The sequence below is a fragment of the Falco rusticolus genome, chromosome 1, assembly GCF_015220075.1.
Source record: "Falco rusticolus isolate bFalRus1 chromosome 1, bFalRus1.pri, whole genome shotgun sequence".
In the NCBI taxonomy this organism is placed as follows: domain Eukaryota; kingdom Metazoa; phylum Chordata; class Aves; order Falconiformes; family Falconidae; genus Falco; species Falco rusticolus.
In genome coordinates, this window is record NC_051187.1 from 7,691,784 (window position 1) to 7,717,292 (window position 25,509).

General features: G+C 49.9%; 3 protein-coding genes across 6 annotated transcripts in view; all 3 read right to left on the minus strand.

Moving 5' to 3' along the window:
- Positions 1 to 48: 48 nt before the first annotated feature.
- MIF4GD (MIF4G domain containing) lies at positions 49 to 7,560 on the minus strand. Of its 2 annotated transcripts, none has more exons than XM_037408022.1 (6): positions 7,467 to 7,560; positions 4,311 to 4,447; positions 3,448 to 3,557; positions 2,994 to 3,149; positions 2,159 to 2,251; positions 49 to 1,015 (listed from the first exon to the last, which is right to left on the minus strand). In XM_037408022.1, exons 2-6 carry the CDS (start codon positions 4,390 to 4,392, stop codon positions 788 to 790), a joined length of 669 nt encoding a protein of 222 aa, XP_037263919.1. In that variant the 5' UTR covers positions 4,393 to 4,447; positions 7,467 to 7,560; the 3' UTR covers positions 49 to 787. The 2 variants fall into 2 exon arrangements, with proteins under 2 accessions (XP_037263919.1, XP_037263914.1); XM_037408017.1 differs by lacking the exon at positions 7,467 to 7,560 and adding an exon at positions 6,409 to 6,506.
- A 3,502-nt stretch (positions 7,561 to 11,062) lies between these two features.
- Positions 11,063 to 16,090, minus strand: SLC25A19 (solute carrier family 25 member 19). Its single transcript, XM_037407991.1, has 6 exons — positions 15,867 to 16,090; positions 15,247 to 15,402; positions 14,313 to 14,483; positions 13,145 to 13,328; positions 11,846 to 11,976; positions 11,063 to 11,285 (listed from the first exon to the last, which is right to left on the minus strand). Exons 1-6 carry the CDS (start codon positions 15,990 to 15,992, stop codon positions 11,085 to 11,087), a joined length of 969 nt encoding a protein of 322 aa, XP_037263888.1. The 5' UTR covers positions 15,993 to 16,090; the 3' UTR covers positions 11,063 to 11,084.
- A 1,384-nt stretch (positions 16,091 to 17,474) lies between these two features.
- GRB2 (growth factor receptor bound protein 2) overlaps positions 17,475 to 25,509 on the minus strand; it is a 61,985-nt gene continuing 53,950 nt past the window's right edge. For all 3 annotated transcript variants that reach the window (XM_037408165.1, XM_037408150.1, XM_037408158.1), the window contains 3 exons: positions 23,868 to 23,990; positions 21,193 to 21,361; positions 17,475 to 19,835 (listed from right to left, as the gene is read on the minus strand). In XM_037408165.1, the coding sequence (XP_037264062.1) occupies positions 19,650 to 19,835; positions 21,193 to 21,361; positions 23,868 to 23,990 (478 nt within the window). In that variant the 3' untranslated portion in view covers positions 17,475 to 19,649. The remainder of the gene's footprint in view (positions 19,836 to 21,192; positions 21,362 to 23,867; positions 23,991 to 25,509) is intronic.

Genomic DNA, 25,509 nt, shown 5'->3' on the forward strand with positions numbered 1-25,509 from the left:
CTGTTAAATATTGTTCATAGCAGCTGCACAGACAAAAAGCAGGGCATGTGTCCGTGGAAAGCTTTTATTAGAAAAAAGTTCTTCGATAGACTATTTTGTTTCCTTTCTTCCTCTCCCGTTCTTATAAGAAACATACTGTAGTTGAAACCTGCTAAATTCTGAAAAAACATGACAGTTATTGTATAAAACTTACAAAAGCTGTTCCTAGCTACATCTGCTCAGGGAACTGTCCTGCTGCAGGCTGCCCTGTGACAGGTATTTGTGGCTAGTGTCCCGTGGGGGAGGCTGTGTGTGTGCAGGTGCAGCCGGTGTGCTGGAAGGACTCTGGGAAAAACAGCCCTTGGTCGAGCTGTTTGTGAGGCCACCGTGTTTTCTGGGACTTGTCCCAGAGAAGCAGGTACCACCTGAGCTGTGAAAGATTCCCCTGCTGGCTCTCAGGCAAACCAAAATGTTCTCAGCCTAAACTATGCTTTTTTTAACATGCATAAAAAATGCTGGTTCGAGTGAGAAGCATACCTTGCCCTTTGCTGGCAGCAGCGCAATATTAAACAAAATCAGTGGGAGAACTTGTGGGTTAAATGCACCTGCCCTTCCCACCTCTCCAAACCTCCCAAGTCAGGCTAGCAGGGCTGCAGCCTGACTGTTAAGTGCCCAGAGGCTCTAGACAATATAAATCCTATTTACAGGAAGTGCTTGAAAAACATGAACGTGAAAAGAAATTCAAACTTGGTATGAAGCTTGCTGGTGAAAGTGCTGGGGCCGTCTCTCCCCCTCTGCTGCAGAGAGGTTAATCCGTCACTTCGCTGTAATAGTATTTCTGGGCAGCGTCTGTCATCTTCCAGTCGGCGGCCCGAAACTCGATGATCTCCAGCAGCAGGAGCTGGGACAGGGAGCTGAGCCCCTCCTGCAGAAGGAAGCCGTCTCGGAGGAGGGAGAAGAGCTCATCCATCCGCTGGGAGTTCATCTTCTCCAGCTGCTCACCGATGCGATGGAGCTGGAGGACCAAGCAGTCCACCTTCAGAAGGAAGAGAAGATGGCTGAGTATAAAGGAACGGAGAGCTCTGGCACATCTCTGTGGAGGTCCCCATCAGTGACTTATGGACCAACTCATCTAGTTCCCTCTGTTCTGGAGTTCCAAAAGGCAACAGTCCTGCTTCCCCCAAGTCGCTGTGATCCAGGAGGCAGAAGAAGCTGAATGTCTCGTCTGCCAAAACCACTGGAAAAGCACATCCAGAACTCCCTGTCTCTCAGATAAAATTGCCAGAAAAATTCACCCACAACATGCAGAACAACGTTAATTTCCTGTGAGATGTCCAAGAGATGATGGGAAGGCTGAAGCCGAGGCCAGAGCAAGGAGGTGCCTCTGACAACAGAGGGAAGTGGTTGGAACATGCACTAAAGCTCTTAGCAAGTCTGGGGCTTCGCAGGAAACGGGCACTAACTAGGTCTGTGGAGAAGAGGGGAAAGCTGATGGGCTGCAGGGGTGGAAGGGTTGTGCTAAGATGGGAAAAATCCTTGAAGGGCCCATGCAAGGGCCCCTACAGGTACAGGACCCCCTTGCCCGAGGGGCTACTCAGCCATGCCCATGCAGGCGTGTGTAGCTCCAGCTCCAGCAGAGCCTTCTCCAGCCTCCTGGGCTCTGGCAGAGCCTTCTCCAGCCTCCTGGGATCTGGCACAGCACCAGTGCCCCAGGCCCAGGCAGGTGAGCAGCAGCTACACAAAGCATGGCACAGCAGGTCCCGGGAGCCACCGCGGGGACACACAGCTGCTCTGCACACCTATGGTCACTGCATCACAGCTGCGGTGGCTCGGCAGATCCGTGTGACAGCTGCTTTTCCAGATGTCTGGCAACCAGGGCTGCTGGAAAAGCAGCTGGGTGGGGGGAGAGCAGTCATCTGCCAGACGGTCCCTGCTTCCAGGGACAGCTGGGCTGATTCTCCCGATCACTGGGAGGAAAGCTACCCCGAGGGAGGATGTGCAGCCTGGCCCAGGGAGTCACCCCCAGCACCTCCATCCTGCCTCCCTCGAGGCTGCAAACCCTCCTGCCCGGGGGTCCTGGGGAGGCAGCTGTCCCCACTCTGCACCCTCCCCGGGCTGTCCTTTTGGCCAGTCCTTGGCAGGACAGCGGGCACAGCCATGCCCTTTTCCCTGCACTCACCTCCTCCTCCTTCCGCAGGCTGTCGGGCTGTGCCAGCCGGAACAGGCAGTCGTAGACGGGGTTCACCAGAGCCATCATGGGCATGTTGTTCACCTGCGAGGAGGCAGAGCCATCAGCAGCCTGGGGCCAGGGAGGGAGGAGCCTGCAGCTATTTCAAATAGTTGTTCCCTTGCTGCTTTTCAAAGGACGAGGATGCAGAAATTAGCTGTGCTGCCAAATGCCGTATTGGTGGGATTTACGTAGGAGACCAGACGTTCAAGCCTCCAGGAGCCAGAGCAACTGAACAAATGATCTAAAACCCATCTATTTTTAAATGTAAGCAGGTAGTCATGGGAAATACACTTGTTGCAACAGCATTTCTCCTGCCTGCAGCTCTACTTGCATCACTTTTACATCTACTTGAAGCAGGCACCCAAGTATACGCGCTGTAGTGACGGCCTGCAGAAAAACTGTCAGTACCTGGGCTAGAAATGATGTCAGTACCCACGGGTGCCCCCTGAGGACCTCACAGCAACTAAACTGGTTCAGTCTGGGGCATTTGGGAGGAGGCAAATCAGGGGATTTCAAACACGAGGTACAAAATAAGGCAGCTCAGATTTTGTGATTGTTCCCAGAGATGGCTCTGCCTCTCCAAGCTGGTTCGCTTGCCTTCAGGTAGCGCCAGCCCCACAGCATCCTCATGCTGAGGACCAGCTCTGGCGCCCACTGCCAAGCCACAGCCCCGGGGCTCCACACCATACCCCTCCAACACCCCTGCCCTGGCATCTTTGGGTGCCCAGGCCCTGCTGGCACCCCTAGGCAGCAGCAGCCAGGTGCTCCTGCTCCAGCTCCTTACCCTCAGGTAGTCGAAGATGTTGCAGATGAACGTGACGTAGCAGATCCACGCCTGGAGTGAGCGGGTGCGCAGCTCCTCCCTGTCCTTGAACTCCTGCTGCAGCCGGTTCAGCAGGCTCCTCCGGAAGATGCTCTGGCCGACTTGTTTGCTCTCTGCCTACGAGCCCAACAAAAGCAGGATGGAGGGATGAGATGGTGTGAGAGGAGCAGGGGGATGCTGCTGCTTCCGTGATGCAGGACCATGCAGATACCCTCCTGTGATTGCCCAGAGAGGCAGGAAAGCTGCAGGTGACCACCTGCACTCGCTGGCTGCGTGCCTGGATGCTGCCACCGCAGAAGAGGGCAGCTGGCTGAGGGGTCAGAGTGCAGGGTGGGGGGGAAGCCCCTCCTGGCCCAGCCTCGGGACAACCCACACAGCTCAAGTGTTTTGCTGTTTGGGCACAAGGAGCTCTCACCTGAATGATGGTGTAGCAGATGCGCCCTGCCTCCTTGCTGAACACACAATCTTTCAGGGACTGGTCCACTATAATATTGGCCACTTTCTCCAGGTCCACGTTGCTGGGGTCTGCAGAGAGGAGAAACGCTGTCAGGACCCAGCGCCCTTTGTGCCCTGCTTGCTTTGGGGTACCTGGAAAGCAACCAAGATCAGCGCGGGGCCTGGTACAACCATGTTATGTGGTGCAAAACCTCATGCTCACTCCCACATCAAGAGTCACAGCCCCTCTTGCACACCGGCTGCTTTGGAGATAGCATCTCCAGCAGTGCATGGTCCTCCCAGGCTGGAGACAGGCACCATGATGGGAAACTGATGGAGGAAAGCAGATGATATGGGAAGCAAGAAGCTGATCTGAATCTGAAATCTCAGCGCTGCTTCCAAGCTGGGTTAGCGGGAGCCAGCTGTGCAAACTGCCTTTGGATAGAAGTGGGACTGAGCAGGAGCTGGGGGCTGAGAGGACCTGGCAGCGGGAAGGGGCAGGGCACAGGAGCCAGGCACTGGGGAGCAGCGAGAGGCCAGGCCTGGGCAGAGATGCTGGGTCAGAGCAGGAGAGGAGGGTACCCCAAAATCAGAGAAAACCCCAACGATGAGCACCAGGAGCCAGGTTTGAACAGCTGCACCATTAAACTTTGGGGAGGAGGTGAGAGGGGGCAAGAAGGCGCAGGGAGCGAAGACCTTCCCAGAGAAGATTCACCAGCAGGACCCAGTCAGGGATGAACAGCGTTTATGAAAGAGCTTTTTCCACTTAGCAGTTGGTGTTCCTTAAAGTGGTGCAGGCACTCAGCTGTGCACGGCAGAGGAGCTAGGAAAAAGCCTGCTGACCTTTGAGGGCTGTTTTCAGCAGCTTCTGAGTCTCTGTGTCGAACGACTGTATTTTATACTCTTCTTTGCCTGTTTCCCCCATGACTGGCTTCCTCCAAGGGCAAGGATCTGGGCGACGGATGGGCTAGTGACAGTCCCTGGGGAAAGAGCACACAGAGCTTAGTTGGACAGAGAGGCAGAGCTTCACCCAGCCGTCTGGCAAATCCCACCTGGTGCTGGAGCACAGGCTGTTATCCTGACAGCCCCGCACCCCAAGGAAACGCCTCTGTTAGCCCCGCACCCAGCTCTGGCCCTAGATCTGAGCAAAGCCTCACTCCCACATTTTTTCAAGTTCCTACTAGGCTATGACAGGACTTCATCTTCAGAGCCTTGAGGTTTTTCTGACATGAAAAACGCGTTGCAGCCTATCGATCTGCAGGTTCAAAGTGGACAGCTCACCAAGGCAGCCCCAAAATACACCTGTCTCACCTCAGAAGGCTTCCCCGTGGCTGTATCACAGGGAAGCAGATGCGGGAGCACCCCATGCAGCTGCTCCCTTGTGCCTTTGAAACACCAGTTCAGCTGGCTTCACCCAAAAACCTGGGAAGAATCAAAGCCGGCACCTAAGCATCCAATGCACATTTGGCAGGGTGAGCAGAGCACCTCTCCTGCGCTGGAGCCAGGCTCCCTCCGCTCCCAGCGGGACACAGCGAGCTCTACAGCCAAATCCCCGACAGCTCCCAACTCATCCCCCCGCAACCAAGCACAGCCCTGTGCAGTACCAACGGTGCTCCTAAATAATCTCTAGATTCGTTTCGTTTTCTTCTGCTTCGTGATACAGTGAAGACAGCAAGAGGGTACGCACGCACGGCACAGAGGAAGGAAGGGTTTTTGACACGCACACGAGATGATCTGCTGGATGCAAAATGCTGGGCTGGCCAGACCCACAGCACCAACAGGGGAAGGCAGCCGGCCAAATGAGTTTTGCCAGCTCATCGAAATTCCTCGGCCATTACTCACCCTCTCTGCAAAGAGGTCCCTGCCCAGATTAAAGCCGAAGAGCCCGTGGCCCTTTAGAGTAGGACATGTCCCACAGGCGGCCCGACCCCTCGGACACACCACTTGCCCACGTAGGGGCCCAGAGCAGAGTGTGGATCTCACTGGTGGGTCCAGGTTCTGCCTCCTCGCCCACCTCTACTAGGCTCAGGGCCCCCCCTCTGTCGGGGGGCACAACCCGCTGCCCTCGCAGCTGAAGCTCCCACCCGCGCAGGGTTACCTGCCCCAGACCTGCACAGAGGTTTCCCAGGTGGGTTCAGCAGGCGCCCTCCGTGCCATGCCTGTTGGCCAACGATTCCTACCCCACCTCGCCTCCTGCATCGCCTCTCTGCATCCGCGCTCACGCCATCCTGCGCTGCCGGCGGAGCAGCCCGGTGTGCCAGCAGCATCACAGCGCCCAGGGAACCAGGTGGGAGCTCAGCACCACACCCAGCGAGGCAGAAAGTGCCCGAGCCCGTCTGGCAGCGTTCCTGCCACCACCGCCCAGCACCTCGCCGCAGCATCCTTCCCCCCACTTCGGACTGCTGTGGCAAGCCACCCTGCCCAGAGCAAGCCACGGTGGGCCAGTGTGGGCCCAGCCTGGCCTCATCTGCACCAGGGATCCCGCCGCTGCCCGGGCCACCTCGCCCGAAGGGCTGGTGGCCATAGGTGTCACTGGGCACTGCAACGCCTATGGGTACTGGCTGCCCCTCTGCCAGCGCTCCCCACCAGACCAGCCGTGCTGGGCGCTGGTGCGGCTGGGCTGGAATGTTCCCGGTCTGCCGGGGCCCGGCCGGGGCCACGCTGCGGGGCTCACACCGGGCGCGACGGGCCGGCCAGCACGGGGAGGGGGACGGGAGCAGCCCGGTCTCCTCTGCCCCCCCGGCCGGGGGCACCCCGGGCCGCCCGGCACCCCCAGCTCCGAGCCCCCCGGGACCCCCCCACCGCCCCAGCCCCGCGGGCGGCACAAGCCGAAGGGCCCCCCAGGACGGAGGGAGCGGCGGATCCCGGGGAACCCGCCCCCGCCCCCCCCAGCGCCGCCGGGCAGGGCCGGGCAGGGGGCGCCGCCGCCAGCCCCACCGACCTGCCGGCCGCCCCCGCTGGCTGCTCTACCCGCCGGGACATCGCCGCCCCGGCCCCGCTCGCTCCCGGCGCGGCCCCGGTTTCCTCTTAGGTCATTTCCTCGGCCGAGCCGGGGGAGGGGAGGGCCGGGCCGGGGGAGGGCCGAGCCGAGCCGGGCCGGGCCGGGCGAGCAGCGGCAGCGCCCCCGCCTGCGAGCGCCGGCCCCCGGCGGCGCCCCCGGCCCCAGCACTGACCCCTCGGGGCGGTCCCGCGCGGGGCTCCCCCCGATGCAGGTCGCTGTCGGCCCCCGCCCGGCCGGGCAGGCACCACAAAACGCAGCAGAAAAAGCGGGTGAGGAAGGGGGGTCTCGCAGCGCACAGCTCGCTGCAGCAGGGGCCCGGCGGGGCGCAGCCGCTTCCCGATCTTCCTCCAAGCTCGCGGCCATCCCACAGGGAAGACCCCCGGGGGGCGAAGCCTGCGCAGCACAGGGCCGCCCGGCTGCCGGGGCAGAGCAGCAGGAAGGCGGAACGCGCAGGTTGGGGACATTTTCTGCAGAGCTGTGGCCTGCAGAGACACTTGCCCGAACGCCTCCAGCACGGCTGTGTGGCTCAGCACCAGCTGGCTCCACCAGCCCCTCCGGGCACAGCGCCGGGACCGCCCAGTCACCTGCAGCGAAATAGCTGAAGATCTCAGCTCCAAGATCCCAAAACGCAGCAGACACAACCCCCCCGGCCGATCCCCCTCTGTGCGGTTCTCAGCAGCGATGCCCAGAGCATCACTCTGCATGGCAGAAGGGCTGGGGCACTTCTGCCTGCTGCTGCGGTTTGAGATCTTGGAGTGCAGGTGGCTGTTTCGCTGCAGGTGACTTCGAGAGCTGCGTAAAATTCACGAGGAGCACCCAGAAGCCAGCGACTGGAAGGGATAAACCCACTGGCTCCTGCCACCCCACACTCTGGGCCCTGATCACCCTCCCTGGGGAAGGACATGGCAGTCTGGGGGGTCCCGTGGAGTGTATGGACCAGGAAGAAAGGAATAAACAACCTGCAGCGAGGCATGAACATAATAAAATATTTAATGTACCTTTTCTCAAAGGTAGGCCCGCGTTGTGCGCGTTGTGCTCAGATGCTTTCAGACGACAGCAGCCGCAAATATCCACTCAGGCAGCACAGCAAAACGCCCCAGAGAATTACATTTCTACATCACAGGAGAAACTTAAACCCAAATTCAATACAATGCATTCCAAGTCTGACTGTAAAACATTCATTTCTTGTCAAAAAGGCGGCTGCGCAGCTCTGGATGAGCACCCTGAGAACAGGATTGTCCTGGGAACCCGGGGAGCCAGCCGGCGCTGGAGGCAACAGCGTGCTCACCGCAGGACTTGTGTGTGAATGCTTTCTGGTCCGAGGCCAGCTACGAGCGATGGTGGATCCCTTGACAACCCCGGCGCACCTCACCTCGAGCGCTTTGCCTTGCTACGGTGCTTCTGGACCTTCTGATTTTAAAAGGCACTAGAAGAAAACACAGTTGCTGAGCAGCTTGTGAGGTGAATTTTGAGCAACACAAATCCCCGCTGATAGGATTACATCAGAGTGAAATCTCAGCCATCCCAACGGGCAAAATCCGGTGCAGCCTCAGTGAGTTGCTCACCATGTTCAGTCACTTGAAACTGAAGTGACACGCACGGTTTCCGAGAGCAAATCTGTCCCGACATATGGGAGAACAAGGCACCTACAGATCTCTCCCATCTCCCGTTCCTTCAGTTCTAGGAAATCAGCTTCAAACGGTGTGCGTTCTTCCAGAGCAGCATCACAGATAAGACCTGTTCTCCTAGTGCTTTGCACTAAACCAGTCTCATTCCCAAAGAGAAAACAATATTCCCGTGACAGTCCTTTCCCAGCTGCAACTCCCAGTTCCCAAGGTGCACGTGGGAAATCCACGAGACGGATGGCACCGACCGGGGTGAACGATGACGTGCCCGTTAGGTGCAACTCCTAGTACTGTATAGCTGAGCTTGTCACTCCTTTCTCCTTCCCTCCCTAGAAGCCCAGATGCCTTTACGAGCCTGTAACATTTCCACCTGACAGCACAATCAACCAGGCTCTGGGCCAAAGCCCTCCAGCCAGTCTCTCTTCCAAAGCCTGGGCCAGACTGGCACAACTTAAAACCCTGACTTTGCCACTGTTGGGTAGAGGCGAGCTCATTTAATGCAGAGTGGAGGCAAAATCTATCCCAGAGAGAAGCTGCTCTATCCTCTCCATTGCTGCCCTCTCTGCAGAGCAGCCAAGCCACCTGCCTGCGTCACCTCGAGCTCCACAGCACACTCCAGGGACACCATCTTTGCAGAGCACAGTGTTTTCTGTTCTTTATTTTTTACCCCTGTGACAACCAAGGCAACACACCCTCTCTTCCAGTGGTAGCAGTACCCGCTGCTGAGTTCCTCACCAGTTTCTCCCTATTTTGTGCAATTTAATGGCAGCACTTTGACATACAGTGGAGAGTAAGAGTCTTGTGATGTTTACACAGGATGGATGAGTCCTGATTGTCTATGGAAGCCCAGGCCAGCACAATAAATTTTCTGCTGTGGCTAGTCCTGTCCCTGCTAACCAGGGCAGCATTCCTCTCTACAAAGACAGTAACAATCCTGACCTGTTTGTGTCTGTTTCAAAATGAGGTATTTCTCTCCCTCAGGAGGATGTCACAAGGCTAAGTTCATTACTGGTTATGAAGTCTTTCTGATTAACAATAGATGAACAACAAACAAAGGCAAAAATATTGTTAAGAAGATCTGAGGGGGGGAATCTCAGAAGAGCCTGGAAAATGCCAACAGGATTGAGGGACTCTGAGAAACTTTTTTGCATTTTCTCCTCTCAGCAAAACTGCACATGTTGAGAGTACACGCAGCTAACACTCCCTCTTCGAGGCTCATGTATCAGCCTCCTGCCTGAATGCTGCTCAGGGAATTTAATTTTTACGTAGCTCTCAAAGTCACCTGCAGTGAAACAGCCACTTGCACTCAAAGATCTCAAACCACAGCAGACACAAAGTTATTTGGCCCGGGCTCGCAAGGAATCACTCTGGATAGCTCAGCCACCAGTGAAACAGCTGCTCTTTAAAAAAACAGCCTCTCACAATAGTTCAGGATAAGTGAGCAATGCTGATACGCTCAAAAACGCCAGGAAAAGTTGCGTCAACAGAATGGAATTGGTCACGCTGGAATCTGGCCAGACCATTGGGATTAACACCCTGAATACTGCCAAGAAAGTGATGAAAAGCTCTGCGTTAAGAATCATCAAACCATCCTCTAAACAGTTGTAGTGCTCTGCCCTACCCACCACTCGCCAGATGACTAACGTGCCTCTGTATCACAGTCACTCTCCTCCTCGGAAATCTGCCTTCCACACACTGGTCCAACCACACCCTGCTCAGCTTGAAAAAACAGAGAATAAAAGAGGAGGAAGAAAGTAATTTTCCTCTTTTCCCTGTTACATAAATCAGAGCTGTTGGTTGGTTGGGTTGGGTTTCTTTTAACCCTTCGTAAAACCTTTGAAACTGGAGAAAAACACTTCTCCAGCTCTAATGCAATCATCCTTTACTTGTCAAACACCATGCTAAACCAACCAATTCCGATGTGATGTTCAGTGCTCTCACTTCAGCTAATCTTGTCAAAACATTTTCATCGGTTAGCACCACTGTAGGACTGAGGTTCAGAAATGTTTTGAGGCCACTACATAAATACTTGCTAGAAACATTCAAAGGTGGCATTAAAAAAAACAAAACAAAACAAAACATTTACTAGTTTCCACAGGACTTTTCTTTCGTTATTACAACTTAGATTAAATATTTCTAAAACTCTGTACAGTATTTTACTCACTGCATTGAAGCAAAGAACGTGAAGTAAAAACTGGGCTTGTGCGTTGAATCCCCTTAAGAGTGGGGTTCTTAATCTGCAGCTCTGCTGAGGCAATGCAAAACCCTAAGAGATGCATGGCAAGACATGCAGGAAGAGAAATGGGCACTTGGGATACAATCAAGCTCACCAGAGTTAAAGGAAAAGTGAGTTTGGGTCAGCACGATCCATCAGAAGATTCTGTGTTTATGGTGGCTGAGAATGCACAGCCAGCAAGTGGTAATTGTGAAGCGGCTGCTGGCAACAAAGAAAAGGAAAACTGAGGTTCTGTGCGTGCTAAAGACGTTTGAACTGACTTCACAACAGCAGGACAGAGCTACCTGTGCAACACCAAGAAAAGAATATCGTGCAAACAGCAGGCCATAAAGCAAGGAAATAAAGCCGTGTGGATGCAGCAATAGGAGGTGGTACGTTGGTTAAGCAGCACTAGCTAGGCCAGGATCCTGCTCTGTGATCCAGGGCAAGCACAGGAATTCATCAACTTTATCGGGTGCCTTTTCACAGCAGTCTCTGCTAGGTAGTGGTCTGCTGGGTTCCCCCCTCTCCCCATCAAATATGTGCTGATATAAGAGGAGACAGAGGAAAAAAGTGCTCAGCTGAACAGCTTTCAGCGCAGCAGTTCAAGTGTCTTCAGCAGAACTGCAGTCGCCTTCTCCTTCTGCTTGGTCCCAGGAAGTGATTTCCTACAGGCTGGTGGACTCTAGGAGCTCTGACATATCCAGCATGACAAAGCAAAGCTGGCAGTTCCCCCTCCTCCAGGAGAACACCAGGTAGCCACACACCGGCCCCTTTCAGCCTTCCTTCCTCACAGCGCTATCAGTGCTCTTCAGGGCACACAGGAGGCTGCAGAACAGCTCATACCAAAAGAAGACAAGGCCAGTAGAGACAGCAGCCTTCAGCAAGCTGGGCGAAAGGCCCTTAAAGAATCCACCTGGGCCCTCCTCTCGCATGATCTGCCTTATGCAGTCCATGAGACCCCTATACATCCGCACCTGGGGGAGAAAAGGCAAAAAGGTTAAACAAGAAAACTGGAAAAGAACACAGAGATCCCCAGACAGGATGTTCTGGTACGTAAGACACATGCTGAACACTTAGTGCCCGTTCCTCGTGTCAAAATATTAATTGCAGAAAAGGATCCTGACAGCCAGGTGATTTCAGCATAAAGCTAGTGTCACCCTCTGCTAGTCATTTGGTCCTGAATCAGAAATACCAAGCTGCAACTAGAAAAGTAAAGTAAATCGAAACCCCTTTGCCTGCCTAACTCATCCCCTGCTCCAAGGCAGCCAGCCTGATGGAGACAGCTGAGAAGGCAGAGCACAGGTATGTTGGACAAGGCCATAAAATCAATGCAGTATATTCATGCAGCTATTCCCATTATTAAGCGAGACCAATGCTCAGCTCCCAGAAGTTCCCCGGGAGCTCCCAATCCAAATACGAACAGAACAGGCACCACCAGTGAATCACCACTGCATTCGGGTGCAATGGACTGGCTCTGGATTGTCTCCATGAAAATTCATCCTCATGAAAATCAGTCAACTGCAACACCTCTCACCTGCCCAAAGGCTGCCCGGGCCTGCTCAAAGCCACCCACTTGCAGTCGCTTTTTGAACAGGTCAAAAGGGTAAGTGAGGGTTTTGCTGATGAGTCCAGCGCAGCTGCCACAAACAAGGTTTTTAATGTTGCCTGAGAAGCAGAAAGGGGAGAGGATAGCGGGGAGGGTAAAAAGAGGATTAGCAAGGAGTTCTGATTAAAGATCTCAATCAGAGGTAAGTTAAAAATTACTTTTTACAAGAAACCGAAAAGGTCCTTTAAAGTTACATCACCTCTTCTGCATAGTTTGGGCCACAGAACTTCAATCTGTATTTTCTGCATCGGGCTTACCATGTCTGTTGGCGACAGAGCATAACAGCTCATCTGGTTCATTACCCTGATTTATGTTTTTGCTCTGCCAAGTGGCATTGCACAAAAAAACCCAGTCACCAGAGAACCTGCTGCTAGTGGATGGAAAATTTTCATGCCCTTCACTAAAAGCTCAGTCACTGGAAATCTTGCGCTCCTGATTACTCAAACTGATTTATTCTGGATTGGACTAAGTCACAAGTTAACGCTGCCTGATGATTTCAGAGGCTCGTAGGAAATGAGCTTTGTGATATTAGACTTTCTCCTGACAAATGTGAGTTCCCAGCAAAAAACCACCATCAGTCCCTGACATCTAAGAATAAATACGCAGACATGATATTGAAAATTCTAGTTCCTCTGCTGAAGAAATTCTATTGAGGAACAAAACCACACTGATGCTGCACACACTGTCTCTCAGAGAGGCACTAGTATCTAGAACTGTCAAGGTGACAGGCCACATCAGGATGAGGTTCTCTTATAATGGAGCTAGAAATCAACATAAAAATATCAAATCAGGAGCTTGGCAGTTTTAAATTAGGCTAAATGAATCCTCTTCTGTAACAGCTGTGCTGGAATCTGCAGGCAGATTTCCTGAGGAAATCCAAGAGTCCTGTCCCCACAACACTAATGAAACAGACTACGCCAGCATTGTCTTCCCATGGTATCGGTAACATCACACAGCTCAAGAAAGAGCACCCTGGCCTATGACACTTTCCCATCCATCCACAGTTCCATTATGGTTATTCCATAACAGGAGTTGTTTGCAAGCTTCACTGTACTTTTGCAACATCTGTGCAGGGGTAAGAATGAGAGATGGGAAACTGAGACACTTTTCGGGTGTTGCATCAAGAAGGGTGATAGGACAGAAAACTGAGCTTCGGTCAATCTCCCAAAGTAGCATTCATCCTCTCTTTCTCTCCAGATCGCAGATATCACTGTCTCATGTGCTTACCTCCTTTCTTTCCTTCAGCTGGAATCACCCATTCAGAAAACTGTTGCAGGATGTTGTAGAAAGAGAACTGGAGACCGGCATATGGGAAGATGGCAATGATTGTGGGGGTCAAACCTCTATAGAAAGTCCGAGGCCCTTCTGTCTGGTACATCGTCACCACGGCATGGCGAACGTTACGATAGATCTAGACAATACAGAAGAGGCTGAGTAGTGAAACAGGCTTAAAAACAGCAAACCAAAGGTCAGGTTATTTCCCAGTAATGAGGACAGGAATTTCCTGCTGCCCAAAATACAACTGACTGATTTTCAGCACAAAGCCATGAACAATGTGATTTTGCACATCTTCACACAGTATTCTCAGCTAAGCCCTTGTGACTCTTATAAGTAAACTGACAACGTAAACCTATCTCTGAGCCACAAGAGATTAATTGAAGAATGATCATTTACTCTGTACTGAAAAGCCTGGGCTGCCATAGTATCCCACATCCAAGCTGTGCTTCTGAGGGGAAGAAATGAGGCACAGAGCTGAGACCACTTGCATCACAGACACAATTATTTATTTTTCTTTTAGCAGCTCTGCTTGCTCTTGCAACAGAATTTATACAATATATAGGGATTCTACTGCATGCTAAGTCAAAAACCAGAAACAGCTCTGATACAAACCCATGTAAGTCCAGTTATTACAGACCTAATTAGTATGGAGACCAATTCTTGCATAAATAAGAACATGAAACATGGCTGAAAGGTGACTGGTTTCAAGCATATCCCCATCATTACCTAAACACAACTCTGTGCAAGTGGAAAGTTTCAAAAACACAATGTTCAACAGACTGGGGAGCGTATTCTATACACCAACATTATCCTAATATATTTGGCATCACAACAGCTAAAATAAAAATTGAGTTATCCTGTTAAGGGCAGTTTCTGCTTTCTGGATCACTTGTCAGGAGTCAGGAGCAATCAGGAGCAGCAAAACATAATTAAGAAAGCTGTGTCAACAGCATAGAGGGTAACTTGGCAATAGTACAAACAGTGCCCAGTTACAGCCCCCGCTCCTTTACACTAACCCGTAGAGTGCTACATACTTTTCAAACCCCCTGTATTCATACACATGAAATATTGCTACTGCTATGGATGATAATTCTAAAGATTGACCTCTAAGCCATACCTTCGGCTCACCCTGAGCAGCAAAGCGAGTGCGTAATGTGTCAACAGGCTGAACTGCAACAGTGGCTGTGCAAGCAGCCAGTCCACCGCAGACGAAGTGCACAAAGGAATCGCGGGCGTTGTATGAGGTGACGTTGTGCACCAGTTTTGTCAAGCTTTCAAACGCCATGAACTTGCAGAAACAAACATACACAAGTCAAGGAATCTCCCGCTCCTCTCTCGTTTCACCAAAGAAGCTCCACCCACTGCTTGTAACCACCCCCCTCCTCCCTCTGTCCTTCAAAAGTCCTCCCCAACTTGCAACCTGTTAGAACATGTGCTCAAATACCCTGTAAAAAATCACTAAGCTGTCCGAGGAACGTGTGGGATATTCCGATCTCTGACACTTCTGCTAAATCTTGTGTTTAGAATAATGAAAAACTCATTTTAATGCTCTACGTACCCTGAAGAGTATTTGCTATATCAGATATACTGTCCATTACTCTGTCAACCTGGTGCTCACAAAATACACTGTTAATGTTTACAATTTAAGCATAACAATGCTGTGTAAAACACTGTCATCGGCTTCATTGATTTTTTTCCTAACAAACTGTCAGGGCGACAGCATGAACAAAAGCAAATAAACTACACACGCTTGGCACATGAACAGCTAAGCCAAGTGTCAGGAGCAAACAGGGCCTGTCTATAACACCAGATGCAGACACAACTCAGTTTACTCTAGCTGTGCTCCAGGCTGGCCAGGCAGGATGTTCAGCAAGCTCAGGAATATCAACTTAGGAATTATACAACTACACATCTTTGAAACTGGAGCCAGTTTGCATCAGTACAGCGTAAACCTGGTCCTTCCCGCACCTGCCCATGCAGCCAGGTCGAAGAGGAACAAAGCAGAGTCCTACATATGTACGCTTTGCCCAGATGGTGTCTGGTCACCTTACCTGAACAGCTCCGTAGCCAACTGAAAGGAGCTGAGCAGGAATATGGCCCTTCCAGAAGGCTACCAACCCCTCCTCCTGGAAGATGCGCTGTATAGCTTGCAAGATGCCATGATACTTTGCCTGGGGGTTTCTTGGGGACAACTGCTCGATCTGAAGCTGGAGGAAAACAGAGAAAATATTTTCAATTCATCACATTTCAATAAGGTTCAAGTATCCAGCTGAGGACTTCACAACCCTGCCAGCCCACCCCTGCTAAGATAGGACGTTCTGCCTTCCCATAGGATCGCATATAGAACCGACTGGGATGTTATTTATGCAGGGCTTTAAAATAAAACCAGACGTGCAACACAAAGGAAGTCAGTAGGGATGATGGTGAAATTCAGTTATTTCTGCTCAGAGAGTGGAGAATGTTCAGAAAGACAAACTGAAAACCACCAGATGCCGTTCTAGCACGTGTGAGGTTACACAAATCGAGGCACCAGGCATGTGCTGCCCTGCATGTGGTGCAGGTGAGAGCGGATTGAGTGCTCTGGCTGCACAGGTGACCGACGCACCCAGGGCAAGCTCAGCCCTAACACGCCATCACCCCATCCCCAACGCGCCATCAGGAAGGCCGATACCTGGAAGCGGATCTTGATGACATCCAAAGGACTGATGAGGACCCGAGTGACCAAGCCCGATGCTGATCCTGCCACAGCTGCTTCCACCGTGGAGACGCACCTGGCCTCAGGGTCATAGCCGACCATGCCTGCCCGGTGTCCCCGCCGCCTGGGGACAGCGAGGCCCGCTCGGCCAGGAGGCGCCTTCCCACCCCCTCACCTCACAGCCTGCCCCGCCATCCCGAGCCCCCTCACACGCCGCCCCCCGCAGCAGCCTCCCCTCTCCCCGCGGGCCCCACGGCGGGCACCGAGGGAGAATACGGAGCCCAAGGCCGGGCGGAGCCGCCGGCTGCCCGCGGCCCAGGGCAGCGGAGCGGTGCGGCGCGGCGCGGCGCGGCGCGGGGAGCTCCCCGCCTCAGGGCCGCCTCAGCCTCCCGCCGGCTCCCGCACTGCGCCTGCGCGCCGCGGGGCACGCCGGGAGTTGTAGTCCCGCCGCCCCGCCCTGCGCCTTCCGGCATGGCGGGCACGGGCACGGCTCGCCGCTGGGCCGGGCCGGGCCGGGCGGGCGGCGCTAACGCGGGCGGGGGTTCGGCTTTGGGGCGGCTGTGCTGAGCCAGGCAGCGCCCGTAAGGCTACAGGTTGCTCGGCCCCCGGGCCTTGGCCGCAGCACCCAGCGGCTGCCATCCCTCTGCGGAGCGCCAGGGAGGAGCCCCCAGCCCTGCGCGGGCACCCAGCCACCCTGGGCGAGCGGCTCCCTCACCGCCTCACAAACAAGCCCGGCGCCCTCGCTGGCACAAATGAAAAATCACCAACCACAGGAATATCCAGGCGCTTCTGAGCAACCACAAAGCCCTTGCCTACATCTGTGTTTGAGGATAATGACTAAGAGCAACTGTTAATCAACAACCCAAACCCTCCCGTGGGCCTTTGCCTCTCGGGTATTAAACCAGGCGACAACATCCACAGGCATTTCCCTGACAGAAGCGGAGCTGGGGAGCTGCAGAGCCAAGGGCTCCAGCCAGGCACCCTGCAGGTGTGCCCGCACCCCTCCCTGGCACGGCTCAGCACCTCTCCTTCTTCAGGTGACACAAGTGACAGCGACCTGCGAGGTACTGACCAAGCAGAGCACAAGATCCTGCGACCACCTGAGCCACGGCTGCTGTGCTGGCACCACCCACACACCCATCTCCTCTCTCCTTCAGCACCCTGCTCCAAAAATATATTGCTCTCCATCACTGGCTCCTTACAACCTAACAGTCTGTTCCACAGAGGCACTTGGGCAGCTCAATAAAAAGCTTAGAAAAAAGCAAGAGAAGAAATAGTGAAGTGCCACCCTCCTCTTCACCTGGTAGATCCACGCCCTTCAATCCTGGAGGCGCCACCATCATGCCTTCTCCACCTCCTTGCTGTTCACCATGGCACACATGCCAAGTGACACGGCGCTCTGTTGGCTTGGAAGAAGAATGAGTTCTATGCCAAGCATGCTGAGGTTGAACTATAATGCCAGCCTGAGCACTTCGGACCAAAGCGCACCTTTTACAGCTTTTCTCTCCCATAGCAATTTAATATCCTATAAATTAGCTCGCTCTGTCATATTTTGGTCAGTTAACTGAAATAACAGACAGATGCTCAAGTGAAGAATTCAATGTATATTTATTATTCACAGTTAATTACTATCTACCAAATGCTGCTGCAGAGTTAAAGGATTAAGTACATAGGCCTTTTTTATTTAAACACTGATTTTTTTTTTTAATATATATACACACACAAGACATATGTCTGCAAGGCTGCATGATATACACCAATTCCAAAATAAGGAAACAATCAAATGGTCCAGGTGTAGAATGCCATAGATTCCTTTTCCAATCACTTTACAAAGAAGGAAGAAAGTGAGTAACAGCTAGCAAGGAGAGGGGGAGAAAGTAATACTCTACAGGATAGCTCTCTCTTTCATCTGCTGGAAAATTAAAGTGTAAGGCAGAGTCCATCTCAGGAATAAAACATTTGTAACACTTAGTACAAAAAAAGGCACCCTCCAACAAAAGATTGCCCGTGCTTAGCCAGGGCGGGAGGAGATCTCCGCTGTAGTTTTTGGATTCGTTGGTGGGGTGATCCAGCCAAATGGCCATTGAAAGGAAAAATAATGCAACTGAAGATTGGCACAGAGAGCGGTGCGAGCTGATTGCTTTCCTTTCCGTCCAATTTAATGTCACACTGCTCTGGTGGAGGAGCAAATGGCCACAATAAATGCCATTATGGTGCGGGGTGGGGATTACAGTCATCACACAGCCTGCTGTGAATGGGGAGCGGGGTGGGGGGAATCTACTTCAACAGTAACACTGACCTGAGGAGGGAGGAGAAACTGGAGAACAGTGATGGCAACCCCACTTTTCAAGAGCGACACGACTGCAAATATTCCTTATCCAGGCCAAAGAGACAGGCTGATTACATGCATCATGTAGAAACATTCACTAATAGCATAAAGTTTTTTCAAGCACTATTTTTCTTGAGGTTTCTCTGCATTATAAAGTTTTCCATCAAAGGAATGTACATTTAATAGGACATCTCAGGGCTATTATTTCTCAAATTTCCCCCTTAACCCTCCCTCCCCAAAATATTCTTCCTCATTATCCCTGGTCATAACTTCCCCCTTTCTCTTACTTCTTTTGAGGCTCCTGGTTGCAGCTCCCCACCTCTCACAGCAGCCTAAGCTGCCACTTGAATGCCGTGATTTTATTTCCCTTGGAACAAGGGAAATTGAACAGTAAGACAAATCTTAAGATTAAAGCTCCATCTCTGTTTGTAGATTTTTCTCAAATGTCCATTGATAAAATCAACCCTCTTTTACACCCTTCCCCCAAAAGTATTTATTTACACATAGGCAGAAAAAAAAACCCCTCTGAAAAGCTCTGGACTGTCCTTTTAACGTAAGAAATAATAAAAAAGAAAATAAGGGAAAGGCACTATGGAAAAAATTACAGAATGTGCTCAACCGTACACCTTTAAGAAAAAACAAAAAAGCTGTCAGCGCAGCATTAACAGACTTCAGTTGTACATTGGAGCTTCTCAAAAGCAGGTCTGTGACTCAAAAAAAAAAAAAACAACCCAACACAGAACAAAAAGCCACAGAACTCTTCTCCCTTCCTCTGCTTGCAAGCTGCTGAGCTTGAGAAGAAAGTGCCAGAGGAGAAGAGACAATAAAAATTCGATTAATAACTCATCTTTCCCAGGCAAGAAGAGCTGAATGTTGAAGGCAAAAGCAGAGACTGATGATTTTTGTTTTTTTTTAAAGGCAGGACTGTGGATTTGGTTCTTCTCTCATGTCCCTTCATGTCAAATGAAGACCATTTGCAGAGAGAGAAAATACCAGCAGAGTTTCTCCCTTTTCCTTTAACTGCATGGGTAGGACTTTATATGGCATTAAAACTTCATGCACTGATGGACAGAGGAGGAAGGGGAAACAAGAAGAGTGAACAAAAGGGGGTAACCCAGGAGCAGCTGAGGAAATTTGTTATTTTCATTTTTTCTCTTTCTCTTTTTCTTTTTTTTTTTTTTTTTTTTTTTTAAAGATAAGTTTTGGTGTGTAAGTTGAACTCTTCCCTGCCTCCCCCCCCAACCCTGCCACCTGCCCCTGCCCCCCCACCCCCCCCCACAAGTTCCGTACTGAGTGAAGGAGGATCACCTCACGGTGAAAGATGACTCAGGTTTTATCGCCGTGTGATTTTAGGTCACTGGCTGCAGTTAGGCTCTGTATGTGTATTTACTGTTTCTCTGGTTTCTTTAAATAATCTCTAATATTTATCTCTAGATGTTCCGGTTCACCGGGGTCACGTAGTTGCGTGGAAACATGCCCGTCTGTCCGTGGCAGGCTCCCTTCCACCAGTTGGGGTCAGAATTGTCAAGGACTTGGATAAAGTCTCCGCGACGGAAGCCCAGCTCTCCTTCCTCCTGGGGATCAAAGTCAAACAGGGCCTGAACGTATGTTGGTTGCTGAAAGGGGAAAGAAAAAGATACACGAAGTGAGAATCATCCACAGCGCTCTAGACATCTGCTCCCTCAGGCAGGACCTTAACTTACACTGGAGTTTAACAACAAACATTTGGGTTGTTTCATTTCCCTACAAGCCAGCTTCCAATATCTGTAACAAGACGTTAAAATAGGAAAGTACAGTCTAGAGAAGACCTTACAGAAAAGTCAGGTTTCTGTGAAAGAGCCGAAATAAAGATAGCACACGACTCAAATGTTTTCCTAGTATTTTCCAGTCTTCATGACCTACTGTAAATCTGTAGGCTATTGCAATACAGTAGTCTCTTTGCTAATTCATTGTGTTTTCACCAACAGACATTATGAATATAACTGATCTACCTAACACAAAGCTGTTGATACACAAAACCTGGATGTTGGCATTTTACACATCTTCCTTAAAACTCTCAAGTATAGAGAAATTCTGTCACAGAGCATTTTGCCTGGTCAGCAAATACTTCCATCCTTACGGAAAAGCTAACAGTCTACTTAAAATAGACTTGCATTCCTAAAATCAGGAAGGTATCTTCATGCTTGTCATTTTCAGTCAGCTCTTCTCTCACCCTCTGTTTCACTGACCCAACAGTGCAGAGCCAGATGTTAGTTCGGACAAACCGGTGCCCACAGCACCTGGAGAGCAGTACGAATTCCACACCCCCTGTCTTCAAGCTAGAACTAGAATGCTGCACAAGGAAGCAAAAGGATTTATCCAAAAATGACAAAAGATCCAGTTACATGCAACGTAACATTCTGATTGCTCTGGGAAATGGGACAAAACAAAGAGCTAGAGATGCATACACAAGCTGCTCCGCTGGCACGTAGCAGTAGGTTTTTGTTTCTCTTAACACTGGCTAGATCCAAACCAGATCCATATGTTACTACCTGCAACCACTTCTTCAGGAAAAACCAGTGCCAAAGCTTCACCGGCTACTGAGGTGTACAGTTCTGGCTATAAACCAGTATAAATAGAACTATCCTTTCTTACTATGTCCTAAACAAGGAGTAAACCTCTTTTTAATGCACAGGAATCAGATGACCTTCCTGCAACAGTATCCATAAACATTAAGACAAGCCACTAGTTCACACAACAGTAACACTTTGCCAGGACTGGGGGGGAGACTGAGGAGTTAGCAGGTGGGCTCTGCACAAACATCCAGCTTATCCACCAGTATAATACTGGCTGCAGGATCTAAAGACACACTTTCACACACAAGAAAAACGTCAGTCAGCTTCCTTCCACCCCTATTTATTTAAGATGCAATCCCACTTCAGACTGTGGTTGCAATAGTTCATGAAGTGCATTCTATGAAGACACTTCTCTTACCTGTGGCACCTGTTCAATGTCCCGGAGAAATATTTGCTGGTTCCTGGAGACAGATGTGGATCTGTGATAATCTACCAGCTCGTTCAAAGAATTGAACTTCACCACCCAGAGGAAATATTTGCCAGCCCCATCTCTAAGCACCTTGAAGTGCTGCACATCATTTCCAAACCTGTGCGGAAAGAATGAAGAACGCAAAAAAAACATATTATTAGTCACCGAGTACTCCTCTTTTGGGATTGTTGGCACAGAGTTTGGAACAAAAATGTCCTTCAGGGACCAGTGCAAACTGTCAATGACACTGATAATATAGATACCGATTGGCTGCTGTAAAAAAGATGTCCACTTGTCAATTGCATTTTACAGAAATCAGTGATGAGAAAAATGGAATCCAAATACTGAATTTATTTTGAAAAAAAACCCCGCAAGATTCACGTGTACTTTTCTTACAATAGGACTTCAGTTTAAAACCAGCTTTTCAAACCACTCTGAATCTGCAGAAGTTTGAGGTCTGTTTGTAAAGGATTTCTGGTGTCACAACACTTTATCTTGGATGACATGCAATATTTCAGCTATTTTACACTACGTTGCCACATAGCTGGCATCCGGTACATGTACTACTTCATGTGTGCATGCAGTCACCCGAGTCACTGAAGACAGCACACAGAACACCAAGGACACATGCCGTGGGCTTTGCAGTACAAATACCAGGTCACATTTACAGTAGCTGCACCATGGTGCCTTCTGCTTCACGCTCCCAAATAGAAAATTTTGAAGTCAAACAGTACAAGCACTTTGCTTTAGCTCTTCACCCACAGCAATTTCACAGCAGTTTAGGTTTGTGCTGCTCTTGGCCTGTACTTCTCACAGCACCACTCTGTGAGTGGTAATTCAATACATAAGCACCAGTCCCATTATAGGTAAGTTACTGGGAAAACACTGCCACAGGGAGGGGGTAGGATTGTCTCTTTTGGCAGGAAGTCTGGTCTTATGCAAAAGACTGTCTTGCAAAACAAAAGTCTCTCTCTAGTCTTTAAAAAACAAAAAGAAAACAAAAACCCCCAAACCCCCCCAAATGCTCAGAAGGTTATGCTGCACATGTAATGCAGCAACTGCAACTCTGTGTTAACAACTCTTTCTGACAAATAATGGCATTCAGCTGAAGCTACTTTTCCAACAACTTTATTCTGAATAAAGAGGAAATCCAAAGAGGTCCATTGGGATTTTCCAGATGAATGGCACTTCGGTATTTTTACTTCAGTCTAAAACACTGGAAACAGAAGACAACTTGGCATGCATAGCTTCTATACATTGGCTGAAAAAGTAGGCACTATCTTGGCTACAAAGCTAACACTAAAGGACTCATGAATACTGCCCTCTGCTTTTCCTTCCTCAGCCTGAGAGCTTCGCACCATTTCAAATCCTGCAGATCGCTGTTTAGGAAAAAGACTTCTAAATTAAACAAACAGGGGGAAAAAAAAAAAAATCAACTGAGAAATTACCACCAGATGGCAACACTAAGCTGACAGGCAAGCAGAGCTATGCTATCATAACTTCATGTTTCTTAAAGGAATGCACTTTCTGGAATGAAGCTTCCATTCATATCTGGTATTCCAGCTCAGCTGATTATATCCAAGCCAGAAATATAAACATCTCTAACATCAACAGCTTTAATCCAGTCTGTTGGTATGACTCAGTGCTACTGTACAGGACGGCAAAAATTTGGTTACAGACCAAAGATGACCAGAAAAAAAAAAAAAAAAAATCAACACCCTAAACATGTTGAGACAGATCACCGATAGCCACAGAAAATAGAGCAAACTACGAATTATGCATGGATGATCAAAAATTATTGTTAGGTTCTAAAGAAAATCTTGTTCATTTCTGATAGGAAAGAGGAAGATTACAGAAAGTAAAAAAGCCCAGCAAAATCAACTGCTGAGGATAGAATCCCACCTACCCCCAAGCCACATTAAATTACATCACATCCTCCTTCATGTTTCTAATACCTCTATCTTACAGTGACTTCAGACGGGCAAGAGAGGTATTATGTGGGTCATGGCTAACTAGCAGGCTCCTGCTGGTTAACAGCCAGTACTTCTAGTATGGTTACTCAAGGATGAGAACTGCTCCTTCTCACTTCACTGTTATTAGACTGAGTTTCCCTACCAACGTGGACCCCACTTGTGAGAGATCGAAGAGGCCTCTGTTTTCACAGCTACATGTCCCAGTGCTAGACAACATTAATATCCCCAAAGCACATGCCAAGCAGACATGATAAACATATTTGGAAGTGTACTATACAGAGAGAAGAGTAATAACTTGTACTGCAGAAGAGGAATGAAGGAGGATGGGAGAAAATACATCCACACTGGGCACTCTGTAGCTGTAAGGAGGAGAAATAGGATGCACAAATAAACCAAGAGAGAGTGCTTGGGACTACATGAGCCGGAGAGCAACGTGCCACCACGTCAGCCCTGTGGGCTCATCACAAACCAGAACGTATATATTTGTTCTGTTAGAGGAGGAGTATCACTGGAAGGACAGAAACATGACAGAGCATCTGGAAGATGATTCCTGCTTTTCAGCATTGCCAATCACCCGCCCTTTACTGACTAGTCCAAACGAGCAGTAGATGGCCTGATTACCCCACACGATTGCTTCTGGGCATTACTTACTTGACTGAGAGGGAGAAGTCCCCAGGAGCGCTCTCACTCTCCCTGATAAGGAAGGCACCGTCGTGTCTTTGTTTGCCTAACATCTCTTCAGCCTTTGCTCGGGGAATCTTTCCAAAAAACCACCTGCGTAGCGAGGAAAAGAAAACAATAGGGAAAGTTAAGAATGTCAATCCTTTCATGGAGGAACCAGACATAGATATTCACACAAAGATGAAATGACTGCTAACAGAAATAACTACACTGCACCTCGCTGAAACTGCAACACAGGCTACTGAACCCATGCAGCTTTTCACAATGTTTCGTCCCAGCAAGGAAGCAACCATGACTCGTTAAGTAGGTGCTTGCAATAGCCCTATTTCATCCAATTTTGCAATGTGGTAAGAGTGAAATCCTCAAATTACAGGATTTATTTTCAGAGGTGGAAAAAAAAACTCACTCAGAATTTAATGCATTATTCACATTGTTTCGCACTCCAGTATATCTACAGTTTAGCATATAAAACAACACAATGAGAACCTAATGTACACAATTGCTTCACAGCAAAGTCCTGCTTTGTGAGACTAAGATGACTACCCTGGGAACTTGCTACAACCTTGGACAAAATTAAAAGGTCTACTGTGGTCCGCACTGTTATCTTAGTAATTAGACCTCATAACCTCAACCTAAAGATTAAATGCCTAGCTCAAGCAAGAAACTTGAGTCCCTTCCTCTGTCACTAAGAAATGAAGTCTCACGTCTCTACATGTGAAGTTTTAATTGTTCAAACTGTATGATGCCATCAACTCTGAGACAATGAAGTAGCCCTGCACTACTGGCTGGTCACTATTGAACTTCCCTATGATAAAAGCACCATTTATTTCACTATTAGTACCCAAAGATAATCAGTGAGGGGTAATTACACAGTCTCCTTTATTACTTAGGCCTTCTAAGGATAAGTCACCCATGCCGAAGCCATGATTTACAGAGCAGAAAATATAGAAAACTTAAGTTATTAAGAATTAAGCACAAAACCATCAATATTTTAGCAGGTAGAAATGTTTTAAAAAAACAGTAGTATTTGCAAAATGCAAGGGAAACGTAGAAGGAAGATCCTGTCTATAGATTGACCCATCCCGCACAAGTGGAATGTGCATTTTAACAAAAGCAACTGTTGGTCTATTTTAGATCAGGTGGTTTTTAAAACATGACTGCTTCAGCAGAGAGAAGGAGTAGCTTTATTCAGCAACTGGCTGTTCCTGCAGCCCAGAGTCCAATCCTTCTGACCCCTACCACAGCACTGCAGTCAAAGACGGTATCGTGTCAGAAAGCTAAGGCACGCAGGAGCGGAGTTACACGCAGACCAAGTGAGCAAAGTTCCCTCAAAGTCTCTCTCTGCTTCACTGCAGAGGAGTGCAGAGCTGGGCATGCCATTTGGTTCTAGGAAAGATGCTGGTAATATTTTTTCAGTAGCCTATTTTCTTGCTTTCTCCTACAGTTAGGACCATCTAGCAGTCACATGAAATAGCTGCACCATAGAAGCCACATCTGAAGTTCGTGAGAGCAGCACAGAAATCAAAGCCACAGGCTGACCACCTCCACACACACTTCAGGCAACCAGATAGTCAGCACTGACCAAACAGCCCCCCCCACCCACCCCCCAGTC